A 27,978-nucleotide genomic window follows, 5' to 3' on the forward strand; every position below is an offset into this window, starting at 1 on the left:
CCCACCTGGGTCAATTTCTTGAAAGACTACCTGAGAAAACTAAATTATTTTTTTTATAGAGAATGGTTCCAAGGTGCGAATAAAGAGGTTTTACGTTTTATATATGGTTACCGGTAGAAAGTCCATTGCATTGGATTAGAGAATTTAAGTATTTTTTTTGTTCTCCGCTTAATGAGACACCTGAAAACGGGCCTTGTTGGCTTAATGGTGTTCTCCCAAACGATTCTAATTTGTATTTATAAATTTTTATAACTAACATTGAAACTAGATATCGTTTGGAAACAATTTACTATTATGATTATAGTTATCGAGAAAAGTCGAAAAGATTCACACAACAGTCAGAAAACAACAAATTCACTATTCCGAGGGCATAATTTTATGTGTAAAAAAAGTTTGAGCTTTCGAATCCGTTCTAACCATTGAAACCAAAATCCCAGAAAATAGAAAAAAAACAACAACATACATTTTCAAAATACTAGTTGTTATCAAACAGGAATTTCAGGCAAACAGGCCAAACAAAAAAATTGGAATTTAAACAAAGAGGCGAAGCAGAGCTTCGCATTACTTGCGATACAACAGAAACATAAAAACATGAGTCGAAAAATTTATAATTATCAAAAACTATGTGAAGCAAAATTTTGGTATGTCTCGAAAAAAAACCGGTACGTGTTTGATATTGAATGAATTTTCTAGACTGATGCAGCACAAAAAGTTGATTTAGAAAATTGGAATTTGCACAAAACCTTAATTGTTTCTCTATTAAAATAGGTGAGAAAAGTAAAAAATTTTAGGAGAAATCAATTTTCCCAAGGGGATAACGATTCTCTTACAAAAAATTAGGTAGTCGAATCTTCTGCAGGAACATTTATCGCAAACTGTTTCAATCAATTGAACTTTTCATCTCAGATTTGATTGGATAAATTCTAAGAAAATTCCAAAAATTTCTAAAACACGGTCACAAGTTCTAACGCACGGTCAAAACACTTTCCCAAATCCATAAATTGTTTCTGTAAAAAGCAGGTTGGGGCAACTTAAGCAAAGAATATTCCCAAAACCGGGTTTTTCGATTGAACACAACCTGAAAATTGGCACGCTAGTTTTCGCGTAAAGTCAAAAATTTCCCAAAAACTGTCAAAGTTTCAAAAATTTTTTCTTTAAGAAACAGGGCATAGCCAGATATAAATGTGGGCTTTCAACATCAAGTTGTTTCGGTGAAACTTATGATTTCATATTTGGCAGCTCAGTTAGCGAGAAAAGCGCAAAAAAACGGTCAACAAATCAAAAATTTGTCATTTTCGAGAATCACAGATTTTATGTGAAAAATATAAATTAAAAATGTCAAATTAAAACAAGTCAAACAATCAAAAATCTCAAAATCAAAATTGTGACCTAACCAAGGGCCATAACTTTAGGTGCCAGAAGAAATTGGGCGTAGTCCCATGAGCAAATGAGCATCCCACAACCCGTTCACTGAATTGAACAAAAAATCTCAGATATGGCAGAGTTCTTTTCAAGAATATTCAAAAAGCTTAAAAGTAATCAAAAATTCAGTTTTTCCGAGGGCAATAACTTTTTCTGTAGAAAACCATTGTGAGTGGACCCTAATATAGGGGAGCTTGCCACTGCCCGAATGCATAATCATATGTGATTCAACTGATTTGGTTAATCTAGTTGTTAACCGGGAACCCTGTGTTTAATTTCTACATAGTGCACCTTAGTTCTGAAGTCGAGAGAAGTGTTGATTTGCAGCTTATCAGAGGAGTATCTGGTCCACAGAACAGAACTCCACTCAGCACACACTCTGTGTAGTCTGTGACATGTCATTGACACTCTTAACACACTACGCCAGTCCACATTCTCCAAAATCCTAATCTGAGTTGAGTGAACGAAAAACAGCAGCCAAATACCCATTCAATTAGTAGCATCAGTCACATGGCCAATAAAATTAAGGAACAAGATTGCTAAAAATATACAGAGCCGAAGCTGCGCTACGCGCCTATTGCGACAGATAAGTTATATGCCTGCAGTAGCGGATTTAGGGGATTCGACCCCCTGCCGACCCAAAGGGTCCCCATTTGTACTATTTTGAGATATCCATTTTTGGCTGAATGACCTTAAAATTTTCTAAAAGCGCCTATGGCGCCAATCTATACTAATTTTGAGGGGGGAGCGGGCGCCGAATAAACGCGTTTTTTTTAATCGAATTTTTCCAAAAATTGCTTAAAAACGCATTTTTTCAAATTTTCTCTGCGGCACAGAAAATTTGGTCAAATTAGGGTCTTTATAGTCGTTTGGGAGTGCTCAGAAAATCAATTTGTTCGACCTAAAAATTTTTCGATTTATTTTGAAAATCCGACCAAACCACTCCCCCCCCCCCTCGAGAAATTCTTAGATCCGCGCCTGTATGCCAGTGTTCGAAAAACAATCATTGTTCACAAAAACCTGATAAAACGCCACAACTTCAAATTAAATACAACACGAGCTATTCATAAAAAAAATTAAAAAGTTCATTAAAGACTTTTGCAATCAGTTCAAAAAATTACGGTCCAATCATAATAGAAGTCTTCATTTATTGCGTTCCTATATGAAGAAATGATTAAATATATATAATTAAAACTTCGGCGAAAATCAACCTAATTTTAGCAAATTATACAGAAGAAATTAATTATACATTAGAGATATTCGAATGTCATAAAAATAAATTTTCAAAATAACATTCTTGAAACTTGAAAAACTATACTCAATTCAGAAACGTTTGGGCTGTCATGTGCTTTCATTCAATGCTTCTTTATTATTGAAGGTCAATTTCAAAGAATAAAAAAAAAAATTGTGAAATTTAAAAACAAACAACCGAATAAGTTACCACAAAAAATGAAAACTCTTTACAAAAATTTGATCAAGATATTTTATTTCTCAAAACATTTAGCAATATCTGGAAAAGTAGTTTAGTGTGTAAAATTTGCAGTGAGTATAAAAACCAAAAATCTATGACATTTACTTACGCATCTCGAAATTAAATAGGAAAACTAAAAACAATAACAGAAAACATTTTGTGAAAAGACTCGGCAAGTAAGCTCACAGAAAATATGACCAAATCCACAAAACTTCGACAAAATCAAATTTAATTGTAAAGCTATAATTGCAATTTTGGCCCCGGATACAGTAGCAAAAAATAATGAATATATAAGCAGAAATATGACCAATAACGCTACTGGGAAAAACTGAATCAGTAGAACTATGAGTCTACCAAGTTTCTTAAGTGACGCACGCCAATTATGACGCATTAGCCGTACCGTACCAGTCAATTTGAAAAACAAAAATTTACCAACTAACAAGCCTCAATTTATAGAGCGGACGCATTTTGACTGGTATACGAAAAAGTTCATTAAAAACATCCGACCCTGCCCAGGTTCCAACCCTCCTATTTTTCCTAAGTTCTATTTGTAATATAATAGTCTGTGTTAATATCGTTAGCATTGACTGTACCTAATAGCTGGTTATTGATCAAAAAGAACACTTTTAAAATGAACACATCTTGTCGCAACAATACTTGCGTCGCAACAATATTTGCGACTTAGGTTGGAAAAATAGAGTTCATACTATAACACAAGCTTTGCTTGTGTACATAACATAACTAAAATTGGAGATGACTACTGATTCTAGAAAAGGTAGGAAAACATTTTATCCCTCCAAACTTGTTCAATTTATGTGCGTAGTTCCAGGAAGTCTTACAACTTTCAAATCTAACTGAACGGTGCATATACAAAACAGTCCCATACAAAACAGTCCAAAACAAAAAAGTCCCAAAAATCATGTAATGGAGGGGAAAAAATAGTCCAATACAAAACAGTCCGTTTTAAGGTCGCCAGTGGGCGAGCTGCGCGCGCGTCGCCGCTTCGCGGCGATAACTGGCTTAAAAATTCGTATTAAGTCCTACATTCTGTTGGCAAGCTTGCAACACGTTGGCGCGACTGCGGCGGTCACTATTTTGTTCATTATGCTTTTTGAACAAAGGACAATTCTCGGCCTGCCGGATTGTCAAAACAATTATTAATTGGGACTGTTTTTCGGACTGTTCTGTATTGGACTTTTTTGTATGGTTCTGTTTTGTACAGACACGAATTGAACAGATTAGCAAAATAACTATAAAAGTAATTATTATAAGTATCTCAGAACAAAATGTGAGTAATATTGAAGCAAAAAGCAATCAGAATCACTCACTAGTATCTCATCTGGACATGCCAAAAGTCCAACCACTCCTCGCCCACCTCCAATTGCTGCAACAAAAACAAGAGTAGCCAGTTGCTGCCGAGCAATTACAACAAAACACTACCACTAGTTTTCCTGGCAAAATAGTTAAAAGAAAAAATAATAATTTTTAATGCAAAATTTTCACAGAGGAATGATTGAACGGAAGACTATACACAGAATCCGAGCTGCAATTCGCAAACACCAGCGAGGAAACGGCAAAAAAATAGCTGGAAAACGGTCAAAAAGGTTGCTGTGATGGAATCAAACCCCCGACCTCGCGATTAAAAGTCACAGGTTCTATCAACTGCGACATGGTCGCTTAAATATCGTCCAACACTGGCCACCAGAAAACGAGATCCAAAGATAAAAAGCTATACAGCAAACGATGTAAATGCTGTAAGACCAACCAAATGAGCACTTTTATTTCGGTTGGAAAAAAATATATTTTCGTAATATAACACAATGCTCGCTAATTTGCTTGTGTAAAATTGATTTTGAATGAGATAAGTAATTCAATTTTAAAATCTAAATCATGAAAAACAGGGCTTTACGAGTCAACATCGGACAAAAAGCTAGCTAATATGAAGGTTATTGCAGCGACAAACGGTTGATTAAAAAGGAGTGAATTAATGAGATTTGAGTGATAATTCCAGTAGCAAATCAGATCAAATATATATTGTAAATCACCCGTACAAATTTGCTCGAACCAATGACTAAAGGTCATGTTTCACCAGCTAATTTTAACATAAATCGAGAAGTGATCTTTCAGTTTGAACTGAATAAGAAATATCAATTCCAGTTCAGTTAGGAAAAATCACCAATACCCCGCCTTTCAAATTAGGTGGTTCCTAGTAGAATGTCTCGGAAAAATGCAGTTTTGCACTTTCCCAAGTTTTTCGTCAATGCGTCTGCAGGCATGTTTGCTTTTGGTAAAAAGGTTATTGTCACCTTCTTCTGTTCAACTAACTCTCGAAGGAAGTGTAGTTTTATGGCAAAATGCTTCGTCTTGCCGTGGTTCATTGAGTGTTTACTAAGGGCAATACAAGCTTGGTTATCAACGAAAACTTCTAAAAGCCTATTACAAATTATGCCTAAGTCGCTAAGTATGCCCTGTAAATGAATTCCTCCCTTTACTGTTTCGACCACAGCATTGTGTTCTGCTTCGGCTGTTGAAGTTGATACACAACGCTGAAGTCTGCTAGACCAACTGATTACACCTGAGTTGTCACTGAGTTTAAAACAATATCCTGAGGTACTTCTCCTATTGTCTATAGTTCCAGCCCAGTCCGCATCCGAATAGCTAACAAGATTCAAGGCCTTATCCCTCCTGTATACTAAAGGTAAATTTTTTGTTCCTAGCAGATACCTAAGACAACTTTTTCCGGCTTTCCAAGGCTTTGCTTCGGTCATCCTAAATCTTGATATCAATTTTTCAACAAATTTCTCCTGGCTTATGCTAATTTTGTTTCCTGAGTAATCAATTTTCATTCCTAAGAACCATTTAAGATCACCTATCTCGCTTATCTCAAATTTTTCAGAGATATTGCTTTCAAACCAGCTACAGAAATTTTTGTCTGCTCCACAAACCACTATATAATCGACCCACAAGCAAATTAAACCTTCTATCACTCCCTCAATCCTCCTAACAAACAAGCACTCATCAAAAACTGATTTTTCAAAACCTAATTCCTCAAGATAGCTTTTTAGAGTCCTATGCCAGTTTCTACCGGACTGCTTCAGTCCATAAAGACTTTTCTTCAGAAGACAAACTAAAGGTTTTCCTTCTTCATCAAACTTCTCGAACCCTTCAGGTTTGTTCATAAGAAGTTCTTCATCTAGTTTGGCATTCAAGTATGCAGTTTTAATGTCTAACTTTCTCAACTGATACCTATTTTGAACTGCTAAGCTCAGGACTATTCTTATGGTCGACATCTTAGCTGTAGGCGAATACGTTTCGTGAAAATCCCTTCCCTCAACTTGGCTAAAACCTTTAGCAACAAACCTAGCCTTAAACCTGGAAATTTCACCATTAGGTCCGTACTTCAAAGCAAAATGCCATCTGCTGCCTATAGGCTTCTCTCCTCTATTTCTAACTAGTTCCCAAACTTTGTTTTTCTCTAATGAATCAAACTCTTTTTTCATTGCTTCTTGCCAGTCAGGGTCTGCTAAAGCTTCCTTAGCACTTTTCAGTATATTTTCGAGAACTTCTCCAAAAAATACTACATCACCTACTCTTTCTCCTTCGTCACTTTCTATCTTTTTCTCAAAGTAGAACTTAGATTCGTCAAAACTAACGTTTCTAGACTTTTGCACTTTGAACTTTCCTTCACTCTCAATTCTTATCAGATAAGCTTTACTATTTTCCGATGTCCCCAGAAAAATTCCCCTTCTAGAGTTTTTGTTTAGTTTTTTGCGAAACTGTTTTTCCACAAAACTATACGCTACACATACAAAAGTTTTCACAAAATTAAGGTTGGGTTTTTCTCCATACATTGACTCGTAGGGTGTTTTGCCTATAGCAGAATGAAAGCACTTATTTTTGAGATTAGCAGCCATATTAAGAGCATAAGGCCAATAAGTTTTCGATTAATTTGCATCAAAAATCATGCAGCGAGCCATTGGAGTAATTGTTCCCCACAACCTTTCTATCTTTCCGTTCTCTTGAGGGGTATAAGGAGCCGATGTTTCCATTCTTATTTTTTGTTTCCTAAAAACTCGCCTAAAATCTTGACCAATGTACTCTCCTGTGCCGTCTGAAACTAAAGTCTGAGGGACTCCTATGTCTGCAATGAACCTTTCCAACTTTTCTGTTGCCTCATCTCTCGTCTTCATGAAATAAATTTTCAGATATCTAGAAAAACTGTCCACAAAACCTTTAGCATATCTATGTCCATCCTCTGCTAGCGGGTCGATAGGACCTAAAATATCTGTGTGAACAAAATCTAGTGTCCTGGTTGCCCTGGTATAAGAATCTTTTGGGACTGGCTTCTTTTTTGCTTTATTCAACTCACAAGTTTCACAATTCTCAATTTTAAAATCACTAATCTTCATGCCTTCAACATGTTGCTCCAAATGACTTAAATCTTTGTAGTTATTATGACCCATCCTGCAATGCCACTGTTTCAATGTGCTTACTACATAACACTCGTCTTTTCCTACAAAAGTGTCCCATAAAAAGAGACCACTTTCCTCTCTTAATGGGTAAACTGATCCATTTCCCTGGCGAACCAACGAGCTCGCACCAAAAACAACTTCTGCTCATGCTTTCTTCATTTTTGATACACTCAGCAAATTTCAGGAACGTACAAAGTATCCTTCAGCTCAACCATCTTAAACTCGCCTTTCTCATCTTTCACTCTGAATCTAACTTCGCCTTTCCCTAAAATTTTTGATTCAGAGAAATTTGCATTGCTAACCGATCCTTTGAAGTTCTCATCTAAACTAACAAACATGTCTCGATCCTTAATCATATTATTGGTAGCTCCTTAGTCTACAACTAAATCCTCGCACGGAGACACTCCACTCAGGAAACTAAAATGAGCCTCTGTTTCAGCTACTAGGTTCTGCTGTTCTCGTTTAGTCTTACTAATGAACTTTTTCTTTGCTTGGCAATATTTTGCAATATGTCCAAACTCCTTGCACTCAAAGCACTGAATTTTTCGAGCTCTATCTTCACTATCTCGTCTGCTGTTTAAGTTTTCTCTGCACTGTTTCGACACATGTCCTCTTTTATGACACTTGAAACAAACTCTGTTCTCGCATGCTCTTTTTCGATTACTTGTCTCTCGCTATCAAAATTCACTAAATCTCTTTTCAACTCATCTAAACTTTTCTCATCTCTGCTAAACTTAGCTATAGTAAAAAAAGTTTCAAATTATTTTGGAATTCCTTTCAAAATAATTGATATTAACATTTTTTCACTCACTCCTTCGTTCACTTGTTCTAAGTTATTTGTTCCTCTGCTCACTTGTTCCTCTGCTCTAGTCAAATAATCTATCACTGTTTCATTGCTATTCTTTTTCAAAGTTGTAAGTTCGGAGATTAGTTTTTGCAGCCTGGGTCTTTCAAAACTCTTAAACCTTTTCCGTAAAACATCCCAAGCTTTGCTACCATTCCCTTTATATGGTCTTAAAAACAAAACTGATTTCTTATGTAGAGCCTGCACAAGATCGTACCAGATATGCAACTGTAATTCTTCAAAAATCTCTTTTCCTTTATCTATCGCAGCTTGTTTTTGATCACTGCTTGCATTCGGGTTAAACTTTACATAAAATTTCTATAATCAACTGTCTCATCTAAAATCTTGTTTAAGTTCAAGTGAAAAATTCGTGCCTCGAATTGCTCTTCAAAGTAGGAAAAACCTTCTTCTTTTCCCGAAAAAACTATCCTATCAGTTTTCGACATTTCTTTCCTAATCCAAGTTCTTATTTTCGACTTAATTCTCACACAAAAAAAATAAGCTCCAATCCAAAACTCAAAAAATTAAGTATTGCCCTAGGTAAAATTCAATGACCCCGTTTTCTCTTACATCAAAATCATATTCTATAAACATCAATAACGCCCGCTTATATAACTATGCAAGTATATTTGATTACCTAAACCTGATTTGGAACATAACGGAGTGCGTACTGAATAACACATCAGCGACTTAGCAAAGCTAAGGTCCCTACCCAGATTTCATACTAGGTAATATATATATTAGCAAAATAGAAACTCGTTTTTATTCTGGGGTATCAGTTTCTTTTTCTTTTAATTGCAATATATTCTTTGGATTGATTTTGTGTCGGATTCGAGCAACCGCGTACGAATTAATTTATCCTTCCGCAAAAATTGACTATAAATCAGCAACTTTTACAAATAAAACATGTAATTTATCAGTTTGTTTCAGTTTTATTTCACTATCAATAGTGTAGTTTTTCTTCCAATACTGTGCTCACTCAGTGCCCCTTCGTGTAGCTTTTGACCGTCTTCTCTTCTTCTCTGTTGTGTTTCCCTGCTTCTATCGTCAGAGTTGTCTATCTCTAGAAGTTGTGTTGCCCTGCTTCTGTCGTCAAACTTGCTTGTCTCTACTAGTTGTGTTTCCCTTCTTCTATCTTTCCACTTCTCTGTCTGATCAATCGTCTATCTCCAAGTAGTTTTGGCCTGCTTCTCTCGCAGTTGTCTAACTGATCAGTTGTATATTTAAAGTTGTAATTTTCACTGTCACAACTCCACTGCAAATCTCAGCTTTTTTCCTTATTCGTTTGAACAAACAGTCAATCTTGACTCCTGACTTCTCACTCGTGATTGGGCATCTGGGCCCATGACCTATCAAGGTTATTGCAGCGACAAACGGTTGATTAATAAGGAGTGAATTAATGAGATTTGAGTGATAATTCCAGTAGCAAATCAGATCAAATATATATTGTAAGTCACCCGCACAAATTTGCTCGAACCAATGACTAAAGGTCATGTTTCACCAGCTAATTTTAACATAAATCGAGAAGTGATCTTTCAGTTTGAACTGAATAAGAAAGATCAATTCCAGTTCAGTTAGGAAAAATCACCAATACCCCGCCTTTCAAATTAGGTGGTTCCTAGTAGAATGTCTCGGAAAAATGCAGTTTTGCACTTTCCCAAGTTTTTCGTCAATGCGTCTGCAGGCATGTTTGCTTTTGGTAAAAAGGTTATTGTCACCTTCTTCTGTTCAACTAACTCTCGAAGGAAGTGTAGTTTTATGGCAAAATGCTTCGTCTTGCCGTGGTTCATTGAGTGTTTACTAAGGGCAATACAAGCTTGGTTATCAACGAAAACTTCTAAAAGCCTATTACAAATTATGCCTAAGTCGCTAAGTATGCCCTGTAAATGAATTCCTCCCTTTACTGTTTCGACCACAGCATTGTGTTCTGCTTCGGCTGTTGAAGTTGATACACAACGCTGAAGTCTGCTAGACCAGCTGATTACACCTGAGTTGTCACTGAGTTTAAAACAATATCCTGAGGTACTTCTCCTATTGTCTATAGTTCCAGCCCAGTCCGCATCCGAATAGCTAACAAGATTCAAGGCCTTATCCCTCCTGTATACTAAAGGTAAATTTTTTGTTCCTAGCAGATACCTAAGACAACTTTTTCCGGCTTTCCAAGGCTTTGCTTCGGTCATCCTAAATCTTGATATCAATTTTTCAACAAATTTCTCCTGGCTTATGCTAATTTTGTTTCCTGAGTAATCAATTTTCATTCCTAAGAACCATTTAAGCTCACCTATCTCGCTTATCTCAAATTTTTCAGAGATATTGCTTTCAAACCAGCTACAGAAATTTTTGTCTGCTCCACAAACCACTATATAATCGACCAACAAGCAAATTAAACCTTCTATCACTCCCTCAATCCTCCTAACAAACAAGCACTCATCAAAAGCTGATTTTTCAAAACCTAATTCCTCAAGATAGCTTTTTAGAGTCCTATGCCAGTTTCTACCGGACTGCTTCAGTCCATAAAGACTTTTCTTCAGAAGACAAACTAAAGGTTTTCCTTCTTCATCAAACTTCTCGAACCCTTCAGGTTTGTTCATAAGAAGTTCTTCATCTAGTTTGGCATTCAAGTATGCAGTTTTAATGTCTAACTTTCTCAACTGATACCTATTTTGAACTGCTAAGCTCAGGACTATTCTTATGGTCGACATCTTAGCTGTAGGCGAATACGTTTCGTGAAAATCCCTTCCCTCAACTTGGCTAAAACCTTTAGCAACAAACCTAGCCTTAAACCTGGAAATTTCACCATTAGGTCCGTACTTCAAAGCAAAATGCCATCTGCTGCCTATAGGCTTCTCTCCTCTACTTCTAACTAGTTCCCAAACTTTGTTTTTCTCTAATGATTCAAACTCTTTTTTCATTGCTTCTTGCCAGTCAGGGTCTGCTAAAGCTTCCTTAGCACTTTTCAGTATATTTTCGAGAACTTCTCCAAAAAATACTACATCACCTACTCTTTCTCCTTCGTCATTTTCTATCTTTTTCTCAAAGTAGAACTTAGATTCGTCAAAACTAACGTTTCTAGACTTTTGCACTTTGAACTTTCCTTCACTCTCAATTCTTATCAGATAAGCTTTACTATTTTCCGATGTCCCCAGAAAAATTCCCCTTCTAGAGTTTTTGTCTAGTTTTTTGCGAAGCTGTTTTTCCACAAAACTATACGCTACACATAAAAAAGTTTTCACAAAATTAAGGTTGGGTTTTTCTCCATACATTGACTCGTAGGGTGTTTTGCCTATAGCAGAATGAAATCACATATTTTTGAGATTAGCAGCCATATTAAGAGCATAAGGCCAATAAGTTTTCGATGAATTTGCATCAAAAATTATGCAGCGAGCCATTGGAGTAATTGTTCCCCACAACCTTTCTATCTTTCCGTTCTCTTGAGGGGTATAAGGAGCCGATGTTTCCAGTCTTATTTTTTGTTTCCTACAAACTCGCCTAAAATCTTGACCAATGTACTCTCCTGCGCCGTCTGAAACTAAAGTCTGAGGGACTCCTATGTCTGCAATGAACCTTTCCAACTTTTCTGTTGCCTCATCTCTCGTCTTCATTAAATAAATTTTCAGATATCTAGAAAAACTGTCCGCAAAACCTATAGCATATCTATGTCCATCCTCTGCTAGCGGGTCGATAGGACCTAAAATATCTGTGTGAACAAAATCTAGTGTCCTGGTTGCCCAGGTATAAAAATCTTTTGGGACTGGCTTCTTTTTGCTTTATTCAACTCACAAGTTTCACAATTCTCAATTTTAAAATCACTAATCTTCATGCCTTCAACATGTTGCTCCAAATGACTTAAATCTGTGTAGTTATTATGACCCATCCTGCAATGCCACTGTTTCAATGTGCTTACTACATAACACTCGTCTTTTCCTACAAAAGTGTCCCATAAAAAGAGACCACTTTCCTCTCTTAATGGGTAAACTGATCCATTTCCCTGGCGAACAAAAGAGCTCGCACCAAAAACAACTTCTGCTCATGCTTTCTTCATTTTTGATACACTCAGCAAATTTCAGGAACGTACAAAGTATCCTTCAGCTCAACCATCTTAAACTCGCCTTTCTCATCTTTCACTCTGAATCTAACTTCGCCTTTCCCTAAAAGGCATTGCTAACCGATCCTTTGAAGTTCTCATCTAACTAACAAACATGTCTCGATCCTTAATCATATTATTGGTAGCTCCTTAGTCTACAACTAAGTCCTCGCACGGAGACACGCCACTCAGGAAACTAAAATGAGCCTCTGTTTCAGCTACTAGGTTCTGCTGTTCTCGTTTAGTCTTACTAATGAACTTTTTCTTTGCTTGGCAATATTTTGCAATATGTCCAAACTCCTTGCACTCATATCACTGAATTTTTCCAGCTCTATCTTCACTATCTCGTCTGCTGTTTAAGTTTTCTCTGCACTGTTTCGACACATGTCCTCTTTTATGACACTTGAAACAAACTCTGTTCTCGCATGCTCTTTTTCGATTACTTGTCTCTCGCTATCAAAATTCACTAAATCTCTTTTCAACTCATCTAAACTTTTCTCATCTCTACTAAACTTAGCTATAGTAAAAAAGTTTCAAATTGTTTTGAAATTTCTTTCAAAAAAAATTGATATTAACATTTTTTCACTCACTCCTTCGTTCACGTGTTCTAAGTTATTTGTTCCTCTGCTCACTTGTTCCTCTGCTCTAGTCAAATAATCTATCACTGTTTCATTGCTATTCTTTTTCAAAGTTGTAAGTTCGGAGATTAGTTTTTGCAGCCTGGGTCTTTCAAAACTCTTAAACCTTTTCCGTAAAACATCCCAAGCTTTGCTACCATTCCCTTTATATGGTTTTAAAAACAAAACTGATTTCTTATGTAGAGCCTGCACAAGATCGTACCAGATATGCAACTGAATTCTTCAAAAATCTCTTTTCCTTTATCTATCGCAGCTTGTTTTTGATCACTGCTTGCATTCGGGTTAAACTTTACATAAAATTTCTATAATCAACTGTCTCATCTAAAATCTTGTTTAACTTCAAGTGAAAAATTCGTGCCTCGAATTGCTCTTCAAAGTAGGAAAAACCTTCTTCTTTTCCCGAAAAAACTATCCTATCAGTTTTCGACATTTCTTTCCTAATCCAAGTTCTTATTTTCGACTTAATTCTCACACAAAAAAAAATAAGCTCCAATCCAAAACTCAAAAAATTAAGTATTGCCCTAGGTAAAATTCAATGACCCCGTTTTCTCTTACATCAAAATCATATTCTATAAACATCAATATCGCCCGCTTATATAACTATGCAAGTATATTTGATTACCTAAACCTGATTTGGAACCTAACGGAGTGCGTACTGAAAAACACATCAGCGACTTAGCAAAGCTAAGGTCCCTCCTCAGATTTCATACTGGGTAATATATATATTAGCAAAATAGAAACTCGTTTTTATTCTGGGGTATCAGTTTCTTTTTCTTTTAATTGCAATATATTCTTTGGATTGATTTTGTGTCGGATTCGAGCAACCGCGTACGAATTAATTTATCCTTCCGCAAAAATTGACTATAAATCAGCAACTTTTACAAATAAAACATGTAATTTATCAGTTTGTTTCAGTTTTATTTCACTATCAATAGTGTAGTTTTTCTTCCAATGCTGTGCTCACTCAGTGCCCCTTCGTGTAGCTTTTGACCGTCTTCTCTTCTTCTCTGTTGTGTTTCCCTGCTTCTATCGTCAGAGTTGTCTATCTCTAGAAGTTGTGTTGCCCTGCTTCTGTCGTCAAAGTTGCTTGTCTCTACTAGTTGTGTTTCCCTTCTTCTATCTTTCCACTGATCTGTCTGATCAATCGTCTATCTCCAAGTAGTTTTGGCCTGCTTCTCTCGCAGTTGTCTAACTGATCAGTTGTATATTTAAAGTTGTAATTTTCACTGTCACAACTCCACTGCAAATCTCAGCTTTTTTCCTTATTCGTTTGAACAAACAGTCAATCTTGACTCCTGACTTTTCACTCGTGATTGGGCATCTGGGCCCATGACCTATCAAGGTTATTGCAGCGACAAACGGTTGATTAATAAGGAGTGAATTAATGAGATTTGAGTGATAATTCCAGTCGCAGATCAGATCAAATATATATGGTAAATCACCCGCACAAAGTTGCTCGAACCAATGACTAAAGGTCATGTTTCACCAGCTAATTTTAACAAAAATTGGGAAGTGATCTTTCAGTTTGAACTGAATAAGAAAGATCAATTCCAGTTTAGCCAGGAAAAATCACCAATAGCTAAAGCACAGACCGTTCTGGTCAGTTTGTGACGTAGTCGTAGAAGTTGAACTATCATTTTCAATCATTATCATTCTCAGTTATGGATGCAAAATGGGCGCAAACTCAGACACAATAGAGTTGTTGGAATTAAAATAAGCTATTGTAAGCCTGCTCGCTCGCTTTACTCGATCGAATTTTACAAAAACCAAAAATTTTGAACCACTTTTGCTCAACTTTTAGAAATTTTTCATGTTAAAATCACGACTGCAAGGGATTTAACAAAACATACCACTCAATTCACTCCAAAGATAATGCCGTAGCTGATTTTGCAAGGGAAACAAAAATAAATAAAATAAACAAACCCGAATAAAAAACCTTCATTTTTCAAATGGTCGGAACGACAAGCAAAATATGCACAATCGACTACATTTGTCTTCGAAAAATGGCTAACAAAACAAACAAAAATCAAATAATTTTATTTCAAAAAATTTATGTTAAGGAAGCCTTTACTCACTCGAAATTAGACTAAAAGACAAACAATTAAGAGCCTTTTTCTCGACAATGAGAAAATTTTACTATTAACCATTCTATGTCATTCAATCACGACTGAAAGGGCTTTAATTTGATATATTTTGCGACCCATTCTGATGATTATTGCAATATCTGATTTCAAGCGGAAAATTTTTTTTTTAAAAATCAAGTCCACAAACTATATTCCTCTCCACGTTCAGTGGTCTGAGACACAACGATATCTTCAAAGTCTAGTTTCACAACACTACTAACTGCAAGAATTACAAAAAACGACAGTCATTATCTACTGATAAGGTTTTTAAGCAAACACTGCTGCGGAGCAGATTTCACAAACAACTCAACTACAAAAGTTACAACCAGAAAACTTGAACTAGTTACGCACCCAAATGAATACAGTTGAGCATGGTTGCACGATATCCGTCCCACCAATCACGGAGCTTGTCAGTTCCTGCTAACGCCAACACTACACTGGGTTCAAATGGTAGAAAATATGACTATTGAAGACGTGAATGAAGGAATGTTCTCACCTGATACATTGATAGTTTCACGAGCCAACAGTCTTCCATTTTGGTGAACTAGAAAACAAAACACTGTAGCAATTTACATGGGTAACAAATTAGTCCGTTCACTATCATTAATATGTCGCAACTTGTTTCGCCATGTACTCATCTGATCGCTCCTTATTCATTAAATATGCTTGCTAAAAGGTAGGAAAGGTAGAACCACTCATGTTCACAGCCGATCGAGACTTCAAAATAGTTTCCAAAGCAACTGCAATTGAGACTCCAGACGGAACCTCAATGCATTGGACACTACTTTTCATGCTTACTTTTCAAACTATAGATGCTTAAATGAGTTTGACGCGTGGCAACCAACAAAAATAAGGTAACATTTCGCCAACACACAACAATATCGATAAGTCAAAAAATCACTTCCTTAATCAGACTGATCAATTTGAGAAATATGAGCCAAAAAATGACTTTATAATTTGCTAAGAATTCTGAAAATCAAATCGACTTAGAAATTTATTGCACCATTTGCCTTTTAGTTACTGGAAAAAATTATGGGACGTACAAAAAATTGGGACGCAAAGAAAGAAAGAAAAAACTTAAAGGTTTTTGTTATGTTAAACAATTAACAAAACGAACGACCCAAAAACGTGGTATTATTTCTACTTCCAGAATCAGAACTACCACAACCTTTTCCTCTTTGTTTACGGAATCCATTATTTTTTTACTTAATATAAAAACATGTTAGCGATATTTGTTGACATCGGTTGTCAACTTATTGTTTTGAACGCGCGTTTGAGCAAACCTTGTCCCAAAAGTGGTGTCACTTGAAGCAGTAACAGACATACCTGTAAGGAGGTAGATTTGTTCTGTCATCTTCAATAAGTGCAACATACACTCTGTTCCCACAGTGGGTGACTTCATTTCGGGACTCCCAATCAGCTGCACTTTCACAAGGTGCTCATTTTTCAACAGAACCTGTAGCAAATTTCAAAACCTAAAGTTACAACGCACTTTATGGGAAAAACTAATAAACTTCTTCCGGCAATTGTTTTTTGTTAACCAGCCAGAAAACCAGCCAGAAAACTAACCCGAAAACTAACTATTTAGGGTCAACTAAGCTATGGCTATCTTACAAGATCTCACCTTGTAAATTGCAGCGCACGTGCGATGTGAACCCGCAATCATATGATTGCCGGGCATCATCACTACCGATGCACCACAACGCCATACGATACGATACTTGCAATTAATAGGATACTTGCCTCAAATAAAGTAATTTCTATATGCATATTGAATTGATTCATTATATCAAAACAAAAGAGTGATAAACCATTTTAAAGCAGTTTCAGCCATGATTCGACGACGGCATAAAAAAAAAACTTTCGAAAAGTTGTCCCAGTGTCGAGAAAGATATTGAGTTTTCGTTCAATTTCGAGCGGGTAAATCGATCAACGTTCGCTATATCAGAACGTAACATTAATTTAGGCTTTTAGGCTAAGAGAACGTGATTTTTCTAGTTTTGGAAAATTCCTTTAGCGCTTCCCTGACAATGAAAGTTTTCATAGAAAAAAATTAAAAATTGTGCAAAACAATTTTAAAAAAATGAGCAAAACTTTTTCATTTTTTGTTTGTGATTCAATTTTTGAGGGCTAAATTTGTCAATTAAGCCTAGTTTAATAACTTTCTACGAGTTTGAAAGACCTTGAAAAAAATACAAAAAATTCATGATTGTGGTCGAAACATTTTGTACTACTTGCACAGCAACCGGCAATAACGAAATAACGCTTCGTGTTTTTTTATTCAAGCAAAGCCCAAAGAATTAGAAAAAAAAACAATTTAAAAACAAAACAAAGAAAAAATGTAAGTAGAAAAGCTTTAGCCAGCAGAATGCAGTCAAGATGACTACTTCAGGGAGATCTTGACAACAAATCTCACATGGTTTCCTATTTTAATTAGAAACAAATGTTTAAACACTATATCTTAAAAAAAGTTTAACTCGAATTACTATCAAAGAAACACAGTCGAGAAACACTAATACAAGTAACAATTGAGCATTCAAAAACATTTCCGAGCGGCCACTCATAATGCACGCCTGTTAACACGAAAACAAAATTGCCATAATGCGTAAAATGATAGCTGTTAAACAAAATTAGAGCTCTCAAGTGTTAGCTCGAAGACGCCCCAACCCGACCACTCTTTATATGTATGAAAAAATTAAATTCTATTTTTGAGGCAATATAAGACTCAGGCAATATAAAACAAGGATACCCGGTTACTGTGCAACTGGCACAGAATGCTCCGACCATAGTCTTAAAATCAACAAAGTTTTTCAATTATAGTCATTTTTTTCGGTGTCTTGCGATAGGAGCTGAAAATTATTAAGGATTAGGTACATTCGTGTACATTCCGTACAGCCATACTGCAATATGAAAACTGAAAACCAATTTGTGTGGAAAAACAACTAGAAAAACGAAAAAGTAGAATTCGATTATAAATTCGATTCGAACATTTTTTTCTTTCCAAAAAAGCGCTAAAATACTCATAACAAACTAAGGTTACCCACGTAAAACTAACTTTTTACGTTTTAAATTAAGCTATTGTAAGACTTTAGGCAATTGAAATAAGACTGCTCGCTCGCCTTATTCGCTCGAAATAAGACAAAAATTCAAACCGGTTTTTCTCAATGCTGGGAAGTTTTTTTGAAGTTTTTTGATGTGATTCAAACCACGACTGAGGCTTTAATATGATATATCATTCAAACAGTCCGATCATTATGTGTGGTACCTGATTTTGCGTGGAAAAAAATAAATAAAAAACAGGCTGAATGCAAAGTTCCTCCCCAGTTGCAATGATCAGAACAACAAGAATAGCCGGTAACTAAGCAAGTAGCACAGAATGTTCCTGCAATAGTCTTAGAAACATACAACAATTTTTTTTCAAAACCTCAGTAGTTTTTTTTCTGCATTGTGTGATAAAAAGAATCTGAACAAAAAAATTAGAGCATAGACAAATTTGAGATTCATGGTAACATAACCAAAATGGAAAACAATTTTTGTAGAAAAAGAAAAAAAGAGTTAACAAAACATTTAAAAAAACATCAAAATTTTCAGAAAATATTTCAATTTTTTCTGCAGTTTTTCGATTCTAAACTAACTTGAGTCGAGTGAACTAACTTTAGTCGAGTAAAACAAAACTAACTTAAGACAAATAAAACTATACTTTTACCACTTAAATTAAGCAACTGTGAGACTTTAAGCTGTTAAAATGAACTATTGTCAGCCATATCGCTCACAAGAAATTAGAAAAATTAGAAACTTCAAACCGGTTTTTCTCCACACCGCGAGTTTTTTTGAAAAATTTAATGCCTTTCGAATCAAGACTGAAAGAGCTTTTACATGATATAACACTCAGCTCACTCTAGCGATTATTTGTGGTAGCTGAACTTGCGCTGAAAACAAAAAAAAAACACACCAGCATATAAAGTTCCTCCGCATTTCTCAAATGGTCGGAACAATAAGCCAAAACCATTCACACACAAAAAACAGACAAAAAATGAAAGTAAAATTCAAAATCACAGCTGGTGGTAAATTTTAAAAATATATATTAATAATCGTTATTTTTCTTGTTTTGAAAAACTCCTTTAGCGCTTCTCTGGCAACAACAGTGTTCTTAAAACAATTTTAAAAGTGTGCAAATCATAGGAAAAAAATCTTAAAAACTTTTTTTTTAATTTTTCATTTTTTTTGAGATTCATTTTTTGAGGACAAACTTTGTTGATTAAATCTTGTTAAATAATTTTCTACGCATTTGTACAAGACTCAATCACACCGCGGAAACTTAAATGCCTGTCGAATCACAACCGAAAGGGCTTTAAATGATACTAGCGTGTACCGCACCTCCGGTGCTTCGAAGTTTCAACATCTCAAAAAACTATTCTTCGAATGTACTCTGACAGCACTCAACTACAGGGTTCGCAATTAAAAATTTTGCAAAGTTTTTTATTCAAGTTTTTTAAACAACTTTTAAAGAACCATAAAATTTTGTGAAGTTCTTTGAAAAATTTAAAATGAACTAAGAAACGTCACATCTCGGAAACTGAAAGCAATTAAGCAGTCGCAATTGAACAGTCGCTTTTGGACGCAAGATTTTCAACTCCTGGAAATATTCTTACAGTACCCAACTACAACGTTGGGAAAATCAAATTTTGCGAAACTTCACCTTAAGTTTTCTAAAAGAGGTATTTTTTTTGAAAACCAGAAAAAATTCACATCTCGAAAACTACTAAAATTTGAGCAGTCTTTTTTGATGGCAATATTCGCAATATTTGAAGGTTCTCATCTCCAGAGTTGAGAATTTCATTTTAACGAATTATTTTAATAGAGCCTCACTAGAGATGATAATCTCAAGTTTTGCGAACTTTTTTATACCTAAGTTTTCTGAAAAATTTTAAAAATCCTAAAACACGTCATATATTTAAAATTACAAGGATTTGGGCAGTCAAACTGGGAGGCAAAATTCGCAACTCTTGAGAGTACCCTGACAGAGCCTCACTACAGAGATGGTATTTAAAATTTTGTGAAATTTTTCTTATCTAAAACTTTTAATATCTAAAAGTTGGAAAAAAATCCGAAAAAAACGTCATGTCTCGAAAACTGCGAGGATTTGACCAGTTAAACTGGGAGGCAAAATTCGCAACTCCTGAGAGTACCCTGAGAGAGCCTCACTACAGAGATGGTATTTCAAGTTTTGCGAATTTTTTTTTAGTTAAGTTTTCTGAAAAATTTTAAAAATCCTAAAAAAGCCATATCTCGAAAACTACAAGAAAGTGAGCAGCCAATTTTAGAGGCATGATTCGCAACTCCCTGAGAGTACCCTCTTAGATTCCAATAACAGGATTGAGATCTTTAAAATTTTGGAATTTTTTAACATTTAAGTTTTTTTGAAAATTTTGGATAAAATCATAATAAACGTCATATCTCGAAAACTACAAGGGTTTGAGAAGCCATAATCAAAGGCAAGATTCGCAACCCCTGAGAGTACTCTGACAGAGCCTCACTACAGAGATGGTATTTCAAATTTTGTGAAATTTTTAATATCTAAAATTTCTGAAAAATTTTGAGAAAAAAAAACCAAAAAAACGTCATATCTCGAAAACTGCAAGGCTTTGAGCAGACACATTCAGAGGTCAAGATTCGCAACCCCCTGAGATTACCCTCACAGATTCCAATAACAGGATTAAGATCTTCAAAGTTTTGAAATTTTTTAACATTTAAGTTTTTTTTAAATTTTGGATAAAATCATATAAACGTCATATCTCGAAAACTACAAGGATTTGAGAAGTCATATTAGGCGGCGATATTCGCAACTCCTGAGAGTACTCTGACAGAGCCTCACTACAGAGATGGTATTTCAAATTTTGTGAAATTTTTATTATCTAAAATTTTTAATATCTAAAAGTTGGAAAAAATCCAAAAAAACGTCATGTCTCGAAAACTGCGAGGATTTGACCAGTGAAACTGGGAGGCAAAATTCGCAACTCCTGAGAGTACCCTGAGAGAGCCTCACTACAGAAATGGTATTTTAAGTTTTGCGAAATTTTTTTAGTTCAGTTTTCTGAAAAATTTTAAAAATCCTAAAAAAGTCATATCTCGAAAACTACAAAAAACTACAGGATTGGGAATCTCAATTTTGTGAATTTTTTTAATTTGAGTTTTCTGAAGATTTCTGAAAAAAATTACAAAAATCATCGTATCTCGTAGAGTGGAAAGCTTGGGCATTCTCAATTTGAAGCAAAATTCACTACCCCTGAGATTACTCTGACAGCCCTCAACTACAGGTTAGGATTTTCAGATTTTGAATGAAGAGGTTTAATTTAAGTTTTCGGAATTTTTTTTTGATATAATACAAAAAAAGTCATATCTGGAGAACTAAAAGCTTTAGAGCTGTCATATTTGGAGCAACTCCTGAAAGTACCCTGAGAGAGCCTCAATATATGGGAACTTCAAATTTTGTGAAATGGGAACTTCAAATTTTGTGAAATTTTTTATATCTTCTCTTTTGAAACTGCTGAATGACCAGATATGTAAAAACAAATGCCAAATGCTGAACGTTCATGAAATAATCGACAATTTTGATTAATAACTTTCTAACAAAACCTGGAATGGTTTGCCTCAGCAGCCTCGATCTAAAAAATGCCTATAGTCAATTGAAACTATGCGAGACCCAGAGCAAGCAAAACACTTTTAGTATATTGATTGCTGAAATCATTAACATGTCGCTTTTTAACCTGTATCCATGGACTCGGCGACATGCCAAACTTCAAATGGCCCATGGTTTCACTTTTGAACTACATTAATTTTACCAACTGAAATAAAATTTTCAAATGGTCGGAACAACAAGCCGAAACCTTTCATGCAAATAAAAACAAACAAAATTTAGAAAAATTCTAAATTAGATATGGTAGTAACTTATAAAAACATAAACGTGAGTTTTCTTGCTTTGGAAAATTCTTTTAGCGCTTCCCTGGCAATAAAAATGGTCTTAAACAGAATTGAAAATTGTTTAAAACATTAGAAAAACATTAAAAGACAAAATTTTTGAACACAATTTATTTGTGATTCATTTTTTAGGACAAATTTTGTCAATGAAGCCTATTTGAATCACTTCGTACGACTCTGTATAATCCTCAATCACACCAATAAAATTAGAATGTCTTCCGAATGACGACTGAAAGGTTTTTAAATGATGTCATTCATTTCTCTCCACTGATTCTTTGTGGTAACTGAATTTGCGTGGAAAACAAGACAAAAAAACTGAAACACATCCAAATAAAAATTTCCTCCGCTTTTTTTTCAAATGGTGGGAACAACAAGCTAAAACCATTCATTTAACGCGCAGAAAAAACAAATTTTTGAAGCAATTTTTAAAATCAGGGATAGTGGTAATTCAAAAACTTATAAACTTGATTTTTCCAGCTTTTAAGAAATCTTTTAGCGGTCCATGGCAATAAGTTTTCTTTAAAAAATTAAAAATTATTCTAAACATTAGAAAACTTTAGAACTTTTTTGAAAATATTTTTCATGGTTTATTTGTGATTCAAGTTTTGTGGACAAATTTTGTCGAAGCTTATTTAAGTAACTTTGAACGACTTTGTATAATCCTCAATCACACCACTAAAATTAGAATGTTTTGGGTGAAAAGTTGCCTGGAAAAAAACCAGAAAAAACTAAAACGCACACGAATACAAAGTTCTTCCCCATTTTTCGAATGGTCGGAACAAGAAGCCGAAACCATTCACGCAAAAAAAAAACAGAACAATTTTTAAAAGCACCATTCAAAATCAGAGGTGGTGGTAAATTATAAAATTATAAACGCCACTTTTCTAGTTTTGGAAACTTCGGTTCGCACTTTCATAGCATAAAAATTTCTTGAAAATTGTGTAAAAAAAGGCAAAAATAATTTTACATCTTTTCAATTTTTGTTTGTGATTCTTTGTTTGAGGACAAATTTTGTCGATTAAGCTTAGTTGAATAACTTTCTACGAGTTTATATAATCCTCCAAACACCACAAAAATTTCAAGGTCTTTCGAATCACGACTGCATGGGCTTTTAAGGATATGCCTCTCAATTCTCTCCAATGATTATTTGTGGTAGCTGAATTTGCTGGAAAAAAAAACAAAAGAAAAAAAAATAAATACATCCGAATATCAAGTTCCTCGCCATTTTTCAAATGGTTGGAACAACAAGCCTAAATCATTCACGCAAAAAAAACAGAAAAAAAATAAAAGTATCATTCAAAATCAGAGATGGTGGTAAATTATAAAATTATAATTCGACCTTCAATTAAATGTAAAATTTTAAAGAGGAAAACTCCATGCTTTAGAGCTTAAACTGACCGAAAATACGCAGACAAACGATAGTCCGACCATTCTTTTTTTCCAAGAAAAAATTCATTTCAAAAGAACTTTTATGGGAAACCCAAGCCAAAACTTGTAAGTGTATGAGCTTTGACACGAAATTTCCAGAATGTAAGTAAAACTTTTAAAAAAATCTGAAATAAACAGGTAACAATATCACTTCTTGAACAAAAACCGTAAATTAGCCAAATAATGTTAAATTAACCGAGCCAAAAGCCATCAAAAAGCGTATTTATTTGAGCTTTGACTCAGATATGTTACAATGTAATTAGGACAGTTTTTTAGGAAGAAAGACTAAATTAGGAAAATTGTACATTTTAATCGCTCATCCTAATTAGTTACAAACATAACTTAAGATACTACAAAATATTAGTAGGCACCGACAGAAAATCATAAAATGAGACTTAAAGTCTTTCCAAGATGATAAATTATTCCATATTTATGTATCGTTCCTTAAGTAGTTAACACGGTTCCCAAGCTTATCACCCCGTTTTTTTGTTAATCCCTTTTTCTTAAACTCCTCTCATATAACCCCGAAATTAGATATACCCACTACAATTTAACCCCTTTTTAAATTGTTAGAAACAAAGTGAAACTTACTTGAAAAGGATTCGGAACCATATCGTTGGTAAACATCAAAGCTTTAATTGCGAAAAATTTTGCGAACCAAAATGAGCAAACATCCACGCTGCTAAATGCATTTTAGATTTGAACAGAAATGACCTTGCCGATAGTCTAGACTTTGATATGAACTTGAAAACGAATCCTACCGACATGATTCAAATTGGTGCATATACAAAACAGTCCCATATAAAAAAATCCGAAACATCAAAAAAAGGTTCTAAAAACAGTCCCATACAAAACAGTCCAAAACCATTTGAATTTCTTGACCTTGATCTTTTGGCGCCGACATAATTGATCTACGTTTTGAAAACTCAAACATGGACGTAATTAAAGATCAAAGAGCCAAAGTTGGAACAATAATTTGGATGACAACCAAAGGCCTCATGGTATAGTGGTTAAAGCGTTAGTCTCAAAATCAAGAGATCAAAGGAGCGAATCCCTGGCAGCACCAAAACATTTTCCACTTTTCCGAAAAAAAATTGAAATTCGGGTAAATATGATAACGGGTATATCAAGGGTACAACAAATGGGTTAACCTTAGAGGGTTGGGTGGAGGGAAAATAAAAATCAACACCTTGTATGTATTTATTATTTTGCCAGTTTCAAATCGACTCTAGCTCAATTTTGAAAATTCAAGAAAAAAAATAGACTTGGAAAAATTTTTATTGCTTGTCAATATAGAATAAAGGTGAAAATTGAAATTATAAACAAAGAAGAAAAAGCAAATATTTAACTCAAGTTCGCCATAGCGCGAAAGAAATGCAAATCCGTTTTTTCTTTATAAACATGCATAATTTTCTGCACTTTTTCGTTGAGCACCCGGTATTTTTTCTTTTTTGTAAATTGGTGCCTACTCGAGGCGTTATAGAAATTCAGTTTTTGGACGGAAGCGTCTTTTTGCAAATTTGCAATCACTTTATATACTGGGATTCGATCCACTGAAGTAAGACTGTATGCCATAATGCCAGCCCTCTACAGCGTTTGCTGTTCTGGCCAAACCCGATGAATCCGCATCCCTTTGATTCCATAATGAAGGAGAGAATAGGGCTTCTCGATTCGGGACGAGACTTTTTATGTAGTTAGATCCAAAATAAAGGCAAAGCTCGTCAACTTTCGCTATTTTTTCCGCCTCTTTTATGGTGCGATCGCAAACTATTTGAACTTCCTCCACTATTTTATCGTATGAATTTCCTATTTCTTCTTCTTTTTCAAAAGCCAGAGCGGGTAACATTTTGAGTGCTAAAGCGAACTCGTGGTTTGTTTCGTGATCCTTTTTCAATCCGAGCTCCGCGATTTTTCTCATAAAACTTTGTGAAATATGGAAGAAACATCCCGACAGCTTGGACTCGGTAAAATTTTTCTGAAACGCTTGAATAGCGGCCTGCTCATAATCCAGTAAAATTTTCCAGGTCTACTATCAGGGGCTAGTATGTTTAGGGCTTCAAAGAAACGGTGGTAAGTTTTTTCTGTTTTATTTGGCAAGAAAGCATATATGCAAGCGGGGGCTATTCCTGAAAGACTAACGTGTATGAAAAGAAGTTGATAAAACATTTTCGAGGTGACTTTGAAAGTTCCATCAGCCAACCAAAAGTTGGATGTTTCAAGCACAAGTAGCATTACAGGGTCGCCGAATAAAATAATCCTCTCGTGATCATTTTGCCCACTGTCAAATCTTATAAAAGTTTTAAAACGTTCGGGTATTTCGAAACTTCTGGTTGCTGAGGAGACTGGTAAGACTTCTTCTCGTTGCTTGCGCGCTCTTTGTGCAGTGCGAACCAAATTTTCTTTGGATGGTAGGGCTAGTTGAGTGGCAATGTCGTCTGTAATGGGCTGAATGGCGGTTGCGACTGCGACGGTTGGGGTGTTACTATCGCTTAGATACTTGATCTTTTTCAAAACTAGTCGAGCATCAGGTTTGCCCGTGGACCCCTCGTTTCAATAAAGTTTTCTCCATCCGTAATTGCTATTGCGCGGCATTTCTGGGTTTGGTACTTCGAGCAGTTCCAATTTGTTGTTGTCTTGTTTTTGGGTTTAAGGTAATACTCGTGGCCTGATACCACTAGCATTTGTTTGTCTTTTGAAGATAAAGTGAAATGGAATGACGCTTCGAACATTATATCTTATCTGATAGAGTGGTATAACAATGGTTAAAGAAATGGGCAGTATGATTTTTTATAAAACTCACAAACGTCTTTTGTTGCCTTCAATTAGCACCATGTAGAGGTTATCTCTGTTTTAAACGCGTGAGTGAGGGATTATTTCTCTCACTAATCCAAGAAATGCAATTATTTTTGAGATGCTAGAGGCATCAAGTGAATTAAGACTAGCTTTTCAGGCCTCAATTAGTAAACTTAATTGGACTACTCCTGTACTTATAAAAAGGACTTTATTTGGAACAAATTATCGTCCTTAAAAGGGTGTTAAATTGTTGTGGGGTTATCATGTTACGGGGTTATTATATAGGGGGTGTAAACATAGGGGGTTAAATATCGTAGGGTTAAAGAGTGGGACACCGCTAACACATCCTATTACTGTACACACCAACAGAGGGAGAAAACGTATGCTACTAAATCAGTAGCCAAATAGTACTAGGCACAGTTATTCCAAAATAGAACACAAAAATGCGCAACTTCGGTTAAAACAAAGACGTCCCATTTTAACAAAAGCGTTTGCTTGTGCGATAAGGCAGAAGTTAAATGGCACGTTTCAAACTCATAGCAAGCGTATAAACCACACATGTTTGTCATTTCTGCTGTTCTGATTGGAGGACGTAGTTTGTGCCCCTCTTTGAACATACACTTAATAAAAGCGATGTCAACAGTTAAGCCATCAAAATCAGAGTGGAACATTTGATGAGGACTTCCAAAAACACATGCTCTAATTAACTGTTACGGCCTTAACTAAGTTCAGAAACACTAAGTCAAGTCAAAATCAAGACTGCAAAAAAACTAACAACTACGAGGATGGAACGCATCCTGATTCAATGCTCGGAGTTTTGGACAGGTGTTTAATTAATCATGGAATCCCTCATTAGCGATTTAAAACAAAATTAAAAGGAAAAACCGTTCTTTTAAGCTCTATTGTAATTAAAACGCGTCTTTCGGCATCGATAAACTGCGCAAGGAAGCTCTAAAAACTATGTTTTGCAACATTACATTCCACTGCAATTGTGTAGACAATTCAAAAGAGCCAACACGAAGCAATTTGAAGTGGAGTAAAAATGTTCTTTGAGCCATATTTTCATAAATTGTTAATAGAAAAGAAAACTAGCCAAATGATTGACCTCGTTTCTTTGGAGCAAAACGGTGAATTTATTGTCAGCAGACATCATTATATCAATCGAATAAATGAAGCTAAATCAAAATTAACTAACATCAAGGCTCCAGTTTTCTTTAATCAGCAAGTCTGCGAACTCTGTGAAAATTGATTTGCTCATTTTAATCCAATAACCAAACCTGCCCTAAAAAAAACATCCGAATACAGTTTTCATCACGATTGGATAAAATACATAGTTGAAGAAATTGAATTGGAACAGTAGAGTTTTTATCTCATAAAAATGAAATCATTGTCAGCTGACAGTTGGAAAAGTGTTATTGAACTCTACCTGCCTCCTTCTATCTTCAAAGAAAACACTACCTTACTTTTGAACTTCTAGGAAGCTCATTTTGAATTCCAAGACATTTTACGCTTGACACTTTTTTTTTATTAAACTTGACTCAGTTTTACTAGGGATTTTATAACCCGCTGCAAAAGCCAAAAACTAAATTCCGCTTATAAAACTTAAAGTCAATCAAATTTTTCGCGCAATTTGCCACTTTGTAATTGGAAAGAGGTATTCGAGATCAAAAATCAAACCGTGAAAAACAAAATTAGAACATGAACAATTTTTGAGACTTTTCGAGA

General features: G+C 35.1%; 1 protein-coding gene across 3 annotated transcripts; it reads right to left on the reverse strand.

Annotated features, from left to right (window-relative positions):
• Positions 1-1,697: 1,697 nt before the first annotated feature.
• On the reverse strand, positions 1,698-27,532 carry LOC134850880 (uncharacterized). Of its 3 annotated transcripts, none has more exons than XM_063866641.1 (6): positions 27,449-27,532; positions 16,381-16,510; positions 15,551-15,598; positions 15,406-15,486; positions 4,222-4,277; positions 1,698-1,831 (listed from the first exon to the last, which is right to left on the reverse strand). In XM_063866641.1, the coding sequence occupies exons 1-6, from the start codon at positions 27,509-27,511 to the stop codon at positions 1,790-1,792; spliced, it is 420 nt and encodes a 139-aa protein (XP_063722711.1). In that variant the 5' UTR covers positions 27,512-27,532; the 3' UTR covers positions 1,698-1,789. The 3 variants fall into 3 exon arrangements, with proteins under 3 accessions (XP_063722711.1, XP_063722712.1, XP_063722710.1); XM_063866642.1 differs by having other exon boundaries at positions 1,715-1,867; XM_063866640.1 differs by lacking the exon at positions 1,698-1,831 and having other exon boundaries at positions 3,874-4,277.
• Between the last annotated feature and the right edge of the window lie 446 nt (positions 27,533-27,978).

Source organism: Symsagittifera roscoffensis, chromosome 7 (genome assembly GCF_963678635.1).
Source record: "Symsagittifera roscoffensis chromosome 7, txSymRosc1.1, whole genome shotgun sequence".
NCBI classification, from domain to species: domain Eukaryota; kingdom Metazoa; phylum Xenacoelomorpha; order Acoela; family Convolutidae; genus Symsagittifera; species Symsagittifera roscoffensis.